Consider the following 12,673-nt stretch of genomic DNA (forward strand, 5'->3'; position numbering starts at 1 on the left):
GAAAAGAATGCAGCAAAAATTGTTGAGGGAGTGATAGAACAATTGTTTTGCAAAAAAATCTAAATGATGGAAAATTTGAAATGGTTTTAAAATCTTTCTTGGAATGCCTCATGCTTAAGGAGTCATAAGCCAGAAAATGAAGTATTAGTAAGTTTGGCCATGTTGTGCCATTATTAAATCAACTGCAAATGTTCTGGTTTTGAAACAATTTAAATCTCTGAAGTAGGTTTTGATCATTCAGCATCATACAGGAAATCAACTGTACGTCCCATCTTGAAAGACATAATGAGTGTGGGAGACAGAGCGAGAGCGAGAGAGAGCGAGAGCCAGGGAGGGAGATACAGTATGGCTGTTCACCACATGAAAACCAGCACTTTGCTCTCACTGCATACACACAGTACAGAGAGAATCAAGTCATCTGCAGAGAATCAGGCATCTGCATTTACAGGCGTAATGTGCCCCGTACACACAACCTGACGGCAAAGTCACTCAGGCTTTCACACTATGTCTATGTTTGTGATGTCACTGCTGTCCACAACGCAGGTGTCTGTGCACATTTGCATTTGCATATTTACATAATAAAGCAGTTTTCTCTTTGATGGGCAGAGTTAAACCTGAAGCTATCACACAGCTACCCGTTTCTCTTCCTGCTCCCTGCTCCGTGTTTCCCTTCTCAGCCTGGATCCTGAAGAACGGAAAAGTGGAGGAAATCATGAAATGCTCCTCCCCCGCTGAGCTAGATTCTCTAAACAGTCAATGCTAAACTAATACTTTAAGCCATTCCGCTACTGATTGAATTAAAGCTACTTCTTCTTCTAACTTACTACCAAGGCCAATGACTCTTAGTGATGAATACGTGTTGTCACCAGTTTCAGTCTGGTGGACTTTCAATACAATTACCAGTCATTGTCATGGCCTCTACCTGATTTCATTAACCAGGCTCAGGGACTACAAGATTCCAGGTTAACACATCGATTTCTGCAGAAGTACCCTGATTACCTGACCATGCTAACCCTTAACCCTAAGGGATAAGGCAGAGGCTGAATTTCAAGATAGGAGTAAGGAATTTATTAGGTGTTATGTTGGCACCAGTCATCCTGCTGTAACTGCTAGAGCACATATGTCAAACTCAAGGCCCGCGGGCCAGATCCGGCCCGCAAATGAATTATCTATGGCCCCCGGGATGATATTTAATTACTATTAGAACCGGCCCGCGGCTGCCCGCTGGTGTTTTGCACGCACCAGCGTAACACTACATTCCCCACAATGCACCGCGAGCGATCTGTCAGTTCATGGAAAGCAAAGGGAAAGACACTACAGCGCTCCGAGATGAGAAGTTCCAGTGTGAAGTGGCGTTTCTGTGCGACATCACGAGCCATCTTAATGTAATGAACCTGCAGCTGCAGGGACGGGGGCGCATCATCTCTGACATGTTCAGTACAGTGAGGGCGTTTAAACTCAAGCTGAGTCTGTGGGAGACGCAGATGCGGAAAGAAAACTTGAGCCACTTTCCGAGCTGCCAGACCATGAAAGAGAAGCTCTCAACCGCTGTTTTCCCGAGTGCACAGTTTGCTGATAAACTCAGCGTACTTGCCGCCGACTTCCGACGCCGATTTGCTGACTTTGAAGCCCAAAAAAGCAGGTTTGAACTGCTCAGCAATCCTTTTGCAGTTGACATGGAAAGCGCACCACCAAACCTACAAATGGAGTTGATTGAGCTCCAGTGTGATGACGCACTGAAGGAAAAATATGAGAGAGTGGGCGCTGCTGAGTTTGCATGTTTCATCCCCGACACAACGCCCCAGCTGCGCATCCAAGCGGCTCAGACGCTCTCTATGTTTGGCAGCACATACCTGTGTGAACAACTGTTCTCTTTGATGAAGCTTAACAAAACATCACATAGGAGCCGGCTAACTGATGAACACCTTCATTCAATCCTGAGGATTTCCTCAGCTCAGAGCCTGACCCCAAACATTGATGAAATTGTACAAAAGATGAAACACCACCAAGTTTCAGGCTCAGCCTCAGACAAGTGAGCATCACAGAGCGTTAACGTATTTTCAGTTTTTAATTCAGTTAAATGTTTACATTTGTTACTATTTTCTCATTTTACTATTTGAAAGCAGTGATTGGTGAGGATCATAGAGCAGTACAATAATGCATTTTGGGTTCATAATGCATGCAATTTCATTTCTGCATTTATCTTGTTATCTTGTTAAGGAACATATTTTGTTTTTGAAGGAAATTTACTTGGTTGCTGTTTGCCTGTTGAAAAATGTTTCTGTTGAAATTACTGACAGAGCCATAAGAAAATATTGCTTGATTCATTAAATGATTCAATAATATACACTGTGTGAGGTCTTGGTTCAATAGGCTATGTGCAATCATTTCAATATGTTTTAATAAACATTGAACCAGTCCGGCCCTCGACTTGTAGCAAATGTAGTTTTATGGCCCTCTGTGTATTTTACTTTGACACCCCTGTGCTAGAGGAATATTTCGCCCCATCACCAATTGTTTCAGTCGAAGCTTTTATAAGCTGGTAATCAAGTGAGTCATTGTTTTGTTGTACTAAAGAATTACATGCTTGCGTGTTTCCCAGAATTGCCCTCTAAGCTAAACCACTAATGAGAAGCAAGAATCCCATGATATCACTTAGCATACAATAAAACAATAACGCTGCTATCACTGACACACAAACACAGTCGCACACACTAAACACACTTGTTTACCCAAGCTGCATAGTGGCCCTGACAGAATCCTGCTCAGAAAACCAAGTGGTCCAACATAACGTAAGCTTTTAAATTAACATACCAGCGGCAGACTGACATGTGACCTAGCCTGAAGGTGGACACACACTCACCCAGCGGGAAAAGAGTACGGATCTCCACAGGTGGAAGGAGATAACATGGAAGTGAGGCGGTGCTCTTTGTGTTTTCTCAAACCCTCACTCCTTTCCCCCTCTCCTCCTCATCCCTTCTTCCAGTCTCATTATAAGTGCGAAAACAATTAAAACACTGACTCCTTGTTCTGCTGCCCACTCCAGCTGCTACATCTGTTTCATTCTTCGCTCTCCCCCTCGAGAATTGCTTAGCTCACCCAGACCAAAATCCCCTGCATTGGCAGACTGGATGTCCAAACTGTCCCCTGTTAGTGTCCTACTTAATCCTCTGATGGGAATATTGGCTCAGCCCCATATTCATCAAGGGTTCTCTGCTGTGTGTGTGCGTGTGCGTGTGCCTGTGCCTGTGCGTGTGTGTGTCCGTGTGTGTGTGTGTGTGTGTGTGTGTGTGTGTGTGTGTGTGTGTCCACATCAGTCACATTCAAAGACATTCTGTCCTGTACACTCCTGTATACTCTGTCTTGAAGTAACCAGGAGGCTATTAAATGTTTAGAGTAATGAGTGTTGTGACATTTATATAACATATAAACACACACACACACACAACACAGAATGGGTGCAATAATATCACAGCTCCAACATCTACATTACGTTCCATTATTCCTCCCATAATGTCAGAGTGATAAATATCTGAAATATTTAGTTTATCTCAGATTCTTATGCACTAAGAATTTGTAGCCCATGAATTATCGTCTTACAGGCTGCAGTTTATGTGTCTTATTTTTTCTGTTATCAAGTTTAATGTTTGTGTATTGTTCAAAACAAACTGTAATGTTTAACTGTAAAACATCCGTCCTCCTTCCTCCTTAGAAACTGAGTTTATTTGTTGGATTGAAATAAATATGGAGAGTTTAGATGTAGATGCAGCATGAAATGAGGTCGCACAACTCAAACTACAATAAGAAGAGAGGAGACTACAGTGAAAATGCAGTGTGAAATCAAATCAATCAAAGCTAAATAAACAAAAGCAAATGAATCAATAAATAAGTCAAGGTATTAAATGGGCCAGCTCGAAAAAAAGCGCTCTGGAGTGTGTGTGGGCCACAATGCACAATTTAGAGTCTTTGGTACTTTAGAGGTGAGTCAGCTGTTACATGTACAATGTAAAAAAAAGAAAGAAAAGAATAAACAACCAAATCGATCTGCATCAAAAATCCAGTAGTAGCTAGACTATTTTTACTCTCTAACACAGCAACACACACAGCAACACACACACACACACACACACACACACACACACACACACACACACACACACACACACACACACACACACACACACACACACACACACACACACACACACAGAGAACTGCCGCAAATTAAAACTCAATCAATCAAATCAATTTGCAAGACTTTTGAACGATTCAGAAGCTGATCTAATTATATATTCATTACCAACGACGCCATGCATTTTAAGGTCACCATTTACATCGGACAAGCCGCTGTGCCACAACAGCATCAGTAACTCATTTCACACATGGATAATATCATGCCCTGGACAGTCCATCTGTCACTGTCCTTTGCTCCTGCCACACACACACACTGAAGGTAAGAAAGGAGCAGTGCCGGGTCCTGTCAGAGCCTGGTGAGCCCTGATTGAAGGTGGCATTTTACTGGCACAGTGGGGAGTTGCCACATCACTGCACCTCTCTGCTGGATCCAGCAAGACAGGCCCAGACGCTGCATGTCAGCTGTAATCCTCATTATGCAGATTAGCTCACACCGAGATAGGGGGCTATCGGTACAGGTCGTACGGGAAAGGTAGAAGCAACACAGTAAGTAAAAAGGTGGTACAAGTTGTTAATCTGTTAGAGGGACAAACATGCTGTTTAGCAGACTAGACAGCAGCAACACCAGGGACTACATGATGCTGAAGGGCTGTTAAAAGCAGGAACAGCAATCATTCCTGTCTCTCTCTCCTCTGTCTCTCACTCTCTATGTGTACACCTACAAAACAGAGAGCAGAAAAGTTGCAGTTGCTCTCTGAAAAGCTTAGAAACAACCGACACAGGGACATAGGTCGCAGGGACAGAGGCTGCAGGGACATACGCTGGAGGCTGGAGGGACATAGGCTGGAGGGATGGAGGCTGCAGAGACAGAGGCTGCAGGGACAGGGGCTGCAGGGACAGGGGCTACAGGGACAGAGGCTGCAGGAACAGGGGCTGCAGGGACAGAGGCTGCAGGGACAGAGGCTACAGGGACAAACTGTAAGTTGCAGGGGCAGAGGCTGATCCTCACACCCCCCTACAGATGTTGGGTAGTGCAGCAGATGGCACAAGGCTGCTTATAAAAGACATGTCTCACTGAACAGCTGGACGGATTTGCCCTGTAACCTCTTCAGTAAATCCCTTACTCCACACACAAAAACACACTGTACACAAAATCCTTAGAATCATAGCAACTCAGGATCAATTCTATAATCTACACTAATATCAATTGTTATCCAAAGTGACAATTATATTTGAGGATAAACTGTCACTGATGACAGACAGACAGACAGACAAGACAGTGACTGTGAGTGTGTGTGAGGCGCAGTCCTGCTCTCTCACACAATATTGCGCCCGGTTCTACACCATTTCTGCGCCACATGCTTGAACACTAAACGTGGACTCATTTAAACTATGCAGACGCTCCGCATATGTTCACACCTAATGAGTCCTGACCGTGTTTCCGCGTAACTTACTGCCTCTCCGCAACGCCCGATACAGAGACAACAACACTTGCCTGGAGGTTGAAGTGAGTTACCGCATCAACCTTCCAAAATAAAAGCCCTCAATGAAGAGAAATGCCACCACAAAAAAACTCCACCGATGCTTGTCGCGGGACGAGGAAACTAAAAGCTTACTAAAATGTCAAAAGTTAGTTAGTTAGTGAGAGGGAGAACAGTCCTTACCTTTGTATCCAGCGGGGGGCTTGAGGGCGCAGTGCATTCGCCGGAGGAGCTCCGCGTAAATGTTTGGACACTGCAAGTTGGGGCGCAGCAGCAGGCAGTGAATCAAATGTCTCCTCCCGTGGACCTGAACAGTGACCAACAGAGTCCAGGGAAGCCAACAGTTATCAGCGCTCTCTCCCTCCACTGACTCAACATCTCTCCTCCTCCCGTCTCCTCTTCTCCTCCCCTCACTTACCAGTGCGCAATTGCGCAGCACCGAAGCCCACCAACTCCTGCATTTGTAGTCAGTGCGCCAAACGCAAACCACACCGAACTGACTAAATTGAATTGTCAACTACCATTATTGATACATAATAATAGTTATCTCCATGAAGTTCAGCGTGCTATTTTACAAGGCGGTGAATCCATCAGGTTCAGTTCTTACCGTCAGGTAACCTGAAGGTGAGGATGCTGCATCCAAAAGGTGAGGATCTCCCGAAAGCTGCTCTGCTGCCCCCATGTGGATGGATGTAACCCTCGTGATCCCCGACAAACTGCAGCTGCAACACACAGGATCAGTCACTGTAAATGTCCATATATAGGCATACACATTAGACTTAAATAATGTCTTATTTACATTAAACAGCATGACCAAGAGCTGAAGAAAGCAGAACATAAAGTCTGTTTAAATGGGATCTTGTCCTTGGGATCTTCTTTGTTGCTTCTTATACATCTGATTTTGAAGTACAAGACATGACACACACCTGGTTGCTCTGACATTACTTTTTCTAATTAATACCCAATGGATTTGGGAAGGAACCCCAGGAGAGAATATTGAGTGCTCTCCTCCCTCTGAACAGCCGGGTGAGCAGTGGGAGCTGTGGGCAAAGTTTTGAAAGAAGGCAAATTCCAAAACAGGAATCAAAGATGTAACAACTGGCAAAATATTATCAAATCCACAATGGATGCTGGAGGTCTTTCCTAATCAAAGACAATGGAAAGGGGAGGAGACAACTGAACACAGCAGAGCACCAGGATCAACCTAGACAGAGCTGGATTTCACAAGCATATCAACAATATCAACAAAGATAAGCAACACTAGAAAGCTAAAAAAAGCTAGAAAGACAGAGCGTGTTTCCTTTTTTTGCAATACATTTTTATTGAAGACAGCATCAGGTTGCATAACAATGAGCATGCGACTACTGCACATTTCTGAGTGTGTGTTCCTGCACCGATTACAAAATGAGCTGAGAAGCATTACGGCCCATTTACCTTCAGCTTCTCTATGATACACTTCTGTGGAACATTCTGGAAAGCAGGCTGTCATGACATAAAAGCACCACCACTTTAAAAAAACAACTTATTATTTAACACCAAAATGTTCTAATATCAAAAAAAAATATGTCCGAAGGTTCAAGTGATGTATATTCAAAGAATGTTTGCATTAAAATGTAGGATAACCCCATTAATCAAAGCCTCATTATAAAGCTTTGCCTCTGTGTTTTCCCTCACAGCGGTTTCAGTTGTTCATCTGCGCTTCAATCAAAAACCTTGCGAAAGAAGCACAGGCTTTTCACTCCATTAAATCTGTTGAGAATTCGTTTCTTCAGCTTATTGTTTCTGTTTGCATTTATTCATCTGTCCAAAAAATGCCTATGCAAAATAATGCATGGGAAGAAAATAAATAAATATATGCTTAAAAACCTCAAACCGTCATTAAGAGCGCCAATAAATACTCCACATTTTCATGTGTTTCACCCAAAAGTGTTAAAACAAAACAAAAGCTTAAGCAAATGTTGAAAATAAGCATTGGTGCAAACAAATCCCCAAACCACATTCAACTAGATATTACTTCTCTATGCATTCTTTGTATGAAGTGCGTCATCACATATGGATTATCCTCAGCTGATCATCTATAATCATTGTACATCCTCATGTCGTGGCTTTGAGGTTACACCGACATCATACAAGCATAATTCTATGTCATGTTCTGCTGGCAATGCCTTCATAAGGTGTTTAGTGATACTTTGGTACTCATCATCATCATACTGAGTAACCGGATCCTTCACTCATCTGAGGAGATTCAAGTATTAACTTTCAGTTCTGAACAGATGTAAACAGTGCAGTCAAAGAGTAGGTATAAATAAACTGTCTTAATAATCTATAAAAAGAAGTGATGCAGGCAAAGTAACAGCTGCAAGACTTTGACAACTAATTTGTCAAGCACCCTGAGGAGAATTCATGAAGTTAACTAAAAACCCAGCAGATCCTTCTCTAAACCATGAACAACTTTGACCATATCTGCCCTGCATTATGCTGTGGGACATAAATTTCACTGCGTTAAAGCAATTATCCTGCAGCATGATTAGCCTCAGAGACTTTACTGCAGAGAAGGTTGGCCACTTTGGTGTTTAATTAAGTACAAAACCTTCCTATTAAGGATTGTCTAAGGACAGCAGAGAGCACTAACTCTTCTATTCTGGAGTGCTCTTACTTTCCGGCGGCCCACATTCTCTGCAGGTACGGCAGACCTTTTACTACTTTCCTGCTTTAAATAAGCTATAAAGTATGTGGTATCTTGTGTTTTAATGTGCACTGAAAGCTCAATCTGTATAATTCAGCCTGTATGTGCACCGTGACCCACCTCCATCACGTAACCTCCCTCCATACATTTCATCAACTCCTATTCCAGACCTTCATCAGAGTCTTCCTTTAAGAGTCCAGAGTCCGGTCCTGAGAGAACCAGACTCTGGTGAGAAATGCTGGGCTCTCTAGCTTGTCGTCTGCTGGAGATTCCTCTCGTAGTTTTCCTGGCAGATGCGGACGCGCTGGGTGAAGTAGCCTGGGTCAGAGATGGCCCGCAGGAGGTCAGTCTGGACCAGGCTGATGTCATATAGCTCCAGAGTGCAGGCAGTACGAGTCGCGGTTCCACCTGGGTCCAAAAACACCTGAAAAAAACACACACACACACACACACACACACACACACACACACACACACACACACACACACACACACACACACACACACACACACACACACACACACACACACACACACACACACAAAGATAAGGATGAGTCATAAGTGAAGAGACTAAGAGAGGGATGGGGGGGTGGGGGGGGTAGGAGCGTAATGTTGATTAGGTTTTTAAGGTTCAGAAGACACTTAATCAAATGGATAACTGGTTTAATCATGAGAGCTCTTTTATGGCGCAATACCACAAAACACATCAGTGAAACAATCGTGTCATGGTTAGTTTGTTCTATGATGAAGAATATCCCAAACAGATCATTTCTTATGTTAAATTATTGAAAGTGTCCATTTCAAACAAGTAATCGTGACTCGTCATGACGATGGCTGTGATGACCACACGGAATGAGCTGTTGGCTACTAAGAGTGTGTGTTCAATTACATTACACGAAATAAGTGCCCATGATTTGTGTAAGTTTAACCTTAACCCAAAAAGTCAATGTAATAACAGTGAAAACCACACTGGGGTGACTTGATGCCCTCTGAAAGACAGGGCCGTACCATTGGGTGAACTATTGTGTCCTCGTCGTTCTGTCGGATGTTGTCATCTATGAAAATGTGCTGCACTTCCTGGTCAAAGGGGTCGACCAGCAATGGCTTTCCACCATGGATGGAGTATGTATTACTAGCCCACCTACACACACACACACACACAAGAAGAACAGACTTTAAACAGTGAGCATATGGGAACAAAAACTACACAATCTGGAGTTTGAGATGGGTTTCCGACGTACCAGTCAAAGTGATCCTGGAAGCCCCCTAGCCCATGGACGGAGCTGAAGTACTGATACAGGCCTCTTTCTCCGTCACAATTGGAAACCCGGTCCTCCCCTCGGCTCAGCACGATTTTTTTCTTACTGCAGCGGATCTTACCAGGCGGCATGTTCACGTTTAACTGGGGAACAGGAGAAGTTGGAGAGAGGCAATTGTATTAAAATGGGGCCTCTAGCTAGTTTGATCTAAGAATAAATGTTATACCAGCACTACATTTTCTGCAAAAGACAAAAAAATGCAATTCTCACCTTCGGACAATGCACCGACTCTATAATCAGCTATTTTTACCCAGCGAGCACATTGTGTGCTTCAGTGCTTTACATTATTTACTCTTGGAGAGACAATTCAGGTCTTTTTAGAGAGGCAAAATATCTGCCTATTGCACAGTTAAAGGTTTTCTGAAGGTTTCTCATTTCGTGTAGCCTGTAGGTTCAAACATATTACATTTGTTCTAATTAAAAACAAGACTGGAGACATGTAAGCAGATGTTTAAAGGCCTGCAGTGCTGAGGAACAACTCCATGGGTTTCTTCAAATGATATGATTAGTTCATCTGTACACAGTGTGGCGACCATGCTGGACATTCAGGTGGTCTTCTGGGCGCATTAGACTAGCAGGAATGTTTTTGAGAGGGTGTGTGATGTCCTTTTGGTCAGTCTATAGTGAAAGCATCAAGAGACTCCAGCAAGTTCTAAATAGTTCACCCAGATAAAGGAATGCTTTAAACGTATACAGACACCTCCCCTGATTAATGACATGTGTTATCATCAACATCTTAGTATGCACATGGCGTTTTATAAGAGGTTGTAAGCAGTAATCTGGTAAGTTACAACACTGAAAAGAACGTGATGATGCAATTAAGAAAACAAAGGAAACAAGCAAAGGAGGACGAAGGCTCAATGAGAAAACAAGCAGCGCATGAAAAACCTACCACCTTTTGTATCAAAGCTGAACAGCCTGATTTTGTTAACACCTACATGGAAGTATGACCTCACCTTCAGGTCAGGTAGATCAGGAAACAGTGGGTGAGCCCCTTGGGTCAGCGCTTTGGACACAGCATTCAGCACACGAGGTAGATCAGTTCCAAAGGTACGAAACAAAATGGCAAAGTCCCACCCTTCCTGCACCAGGTCTCTGAGCAGCTGGAAGAAGGACGGGAGGATCCAGTGGTACAGTCGTCCATCCTCTCCCCTGACAGTCAGCTCCTTGACGGCCTGCAGGAAAAGACAAGGAACATATGTTGACATAGGTGTTCTTGCATTAAACAACAGCCTGAGCAGAGCAAATAAAAACTGGGCAATCAGGGTTCTACAAGCTGCAAGTGGCTACAATATCCATGAAATACTTATGGCGCATGATCAACATGCAAAAATACAGATACGCTAAATGTCTCTCTTGGCTTTAAAGGCCCTGATAACTGGCAAAAGTAGAGAAGTATAACAACAAAAACTAGGAAACTTGCCTTGTGGCCCTCAGGCCAGCGCAGCAGGTCCAGATGCTCTTCCAGAACACCCCGGAAACGTCGACCCGCAGTGGAGGTGAATGCAGGTACCCGTCCAAACTGAGAATAGTAGCTAACGGCTCCTTCGCATGGTGGCAGCAAAGACGGCGAGTCGCTGAGCCATTCCCACTTTCCTGCAGAGGGGAGAGGAGAATACAAATTACAGAAATGAGTTTGAATACGGCAATAAAACAAGTAGCAGAGGTTGGGGTTTGTTTATAGTGAAATTGCACACAGTGACATGAATCTGTGCTGCTGTGGATGTCCTGATACAAGTTGTAAACAAAAGCCACTACACCCAAAATACCTCGGAGAGCCTTTACCTTACAAACGGATACAAAAAAACAGATACATACGCAACCCATAGAGAATATGCGGTCACTAAAGGCTTAACTAATAGAGCGTCATATCACATGCTGCCAGTAGAGGGCGTGTGGCGCTAGTTGACAACATGAGAAATTCTTCCTCGTGTGAAGTTCTAGCTCATTTTGGTGAAGAATATATAGAAATAAACCAAGTTATGGGTTTGATATTGGTCAGTTCTTAACAGGTAGTGTGGATACAGTAGAATTGTATTAGTGCCGCGCCACCATAAGTGAATCATGTTGTAGAATCAATGCACAAACTTACAGCGGCGTAAAATTCAGGTATTCCTGAGAGAGAAATGTGTTACACGCACGCAGCAATTCTGTCCCCATGACACAGCATAGCAGGGACCAGGCTAAATCCTGGGCACGTGTATACATTGCGAGAAACACCGGTGTGCGCCTTACCGTGTTTGCTCATCTTTCCCCAAGTGGCAGAGGTGAGGAAGCCGTCCAGAGCAGCTATGGTTCCTTGTCCCGTCACAGCGTCTGACGCCAGGATGGTGTTGTTCAGGTCGACATGTAAAACTAACTTTTTCTTCCTCTGCCCGTGTGAAGCCCACCGCTCCCGAGGGACCGTCACCGTGGACTCGCCTGTCTCGCCGTTCGTCGCGCTATGTCCTTCCTCCTCACACCAGCCATCATTGTTATTATGAGGTTCCGCCATAACGGAGACATAGAGTACTATGGGCGTGAAAATTATTTCATTAAAACTCGCCACTTAACCGGCTCAGTCACCTGACCCATTATTTACTTCCTCATTCATTGCAGAGCATCTTCTTCAGTGACATAATAGCTGTACTCTAGCTAACAACTGAAATAGCGCGCCATCTAGCGACGCTGTATAAATATGGACGGGAGCAGGACCTAGTCATCTGCTTTTTGGTTGTTGTTGTCTTAATAATATTGGCTGCAAGAGAGAGATTGGAGCATTAATAGATCCGGAGACATTTTGACTTGTCATGCAAGGTAGCAGACCTATACAATGTCTCAATTGCATCTGGTTGCCAGGGCCTCAATTTGAAGCATGAAACATTTCAAAACAATGTGTCTGATTTGGAAATACTTCACTTTAGCTTCAAAATGTTCCTTTTGTGGGGTAGTGTGGGTCAATAGTAGATTTGAGTATACTCTAAAATACTGTAGCAGTGAAAAATTAATAAAGGACACACCTGGTCACATTTTTGTTCTTTTCTGTGATGCCTGCCTGCCCATCACACCAG

General features: G+C 43.7%; 1 protein-coding gene across 2 annotated transcripts in view; it reads right to left on the reverse strand.

The window, feature by feature from the left end:
• Positions 1–12,232, reverse strand: part of LOC143007820 (uncharacterized) — a 29,631-nt gene extending 17,399 nt beyond the window's left edge. The window contains exons 1-8 of one of the 2 annotated variants that reach the window (XR_012964523.1): positions 11,859–12,232; positions 11,047–11,219; positions 10,580–10,798; positions 9,546–9,706; positions 9,313–9,445; positions 8,422–8,725; positions 6,223–6,337; positions 5,799–5,922 (exon numbers count right to left, since the gene is read on the reverse strand). Coding sequence is in view for 1 of the 2 variants with exons in the window: in XM_076159291.1 (XP_076015406.1) it covers positions 8,549–8,725; positions 9,313–9,445; positions 9,546–9,706; positions 10,580–10,798; positions 11,047–11,219; positions 11,859–12,117 (1,122 nt within the window). In the remaining variant the exon portion in view is untranslated. Of the gene's footprint in view, positions 1–5,798; positions 5,923–6,222; positions 6,338–7,357; positions 8,726–9,312; positions 9,446–9,545; positions 9,707–10,579; positions 10,799–11,046; positions 11,220–11,858 lie in introns of those variants that run through there. The other variant, XM_076159291.1, reaches the window with a different exon arrangement.
• Positions 12,233–12,673: the final 441 nt, after the last annotated feature.

The sequence above is a fragment of the Genypterus blacodes genome, unplaced genomic scaffold (genome assembly GCF_046128005.1).
Source record: "Genypterus blacodes isolate CSIRO-AG114 ecotype Tasmania unplaced genomic scaffold, CSIRO-AGI_Gbla_v1 ptg000094l_1, whole genome shotgun sequence".
Classification (NCBI taxonomy): Eukaryota; Metazoa; Chordata; class Actinopteri; order Ophidiiformes; family Ophidiidae; genus Genypterus; species Genypterus blacodes.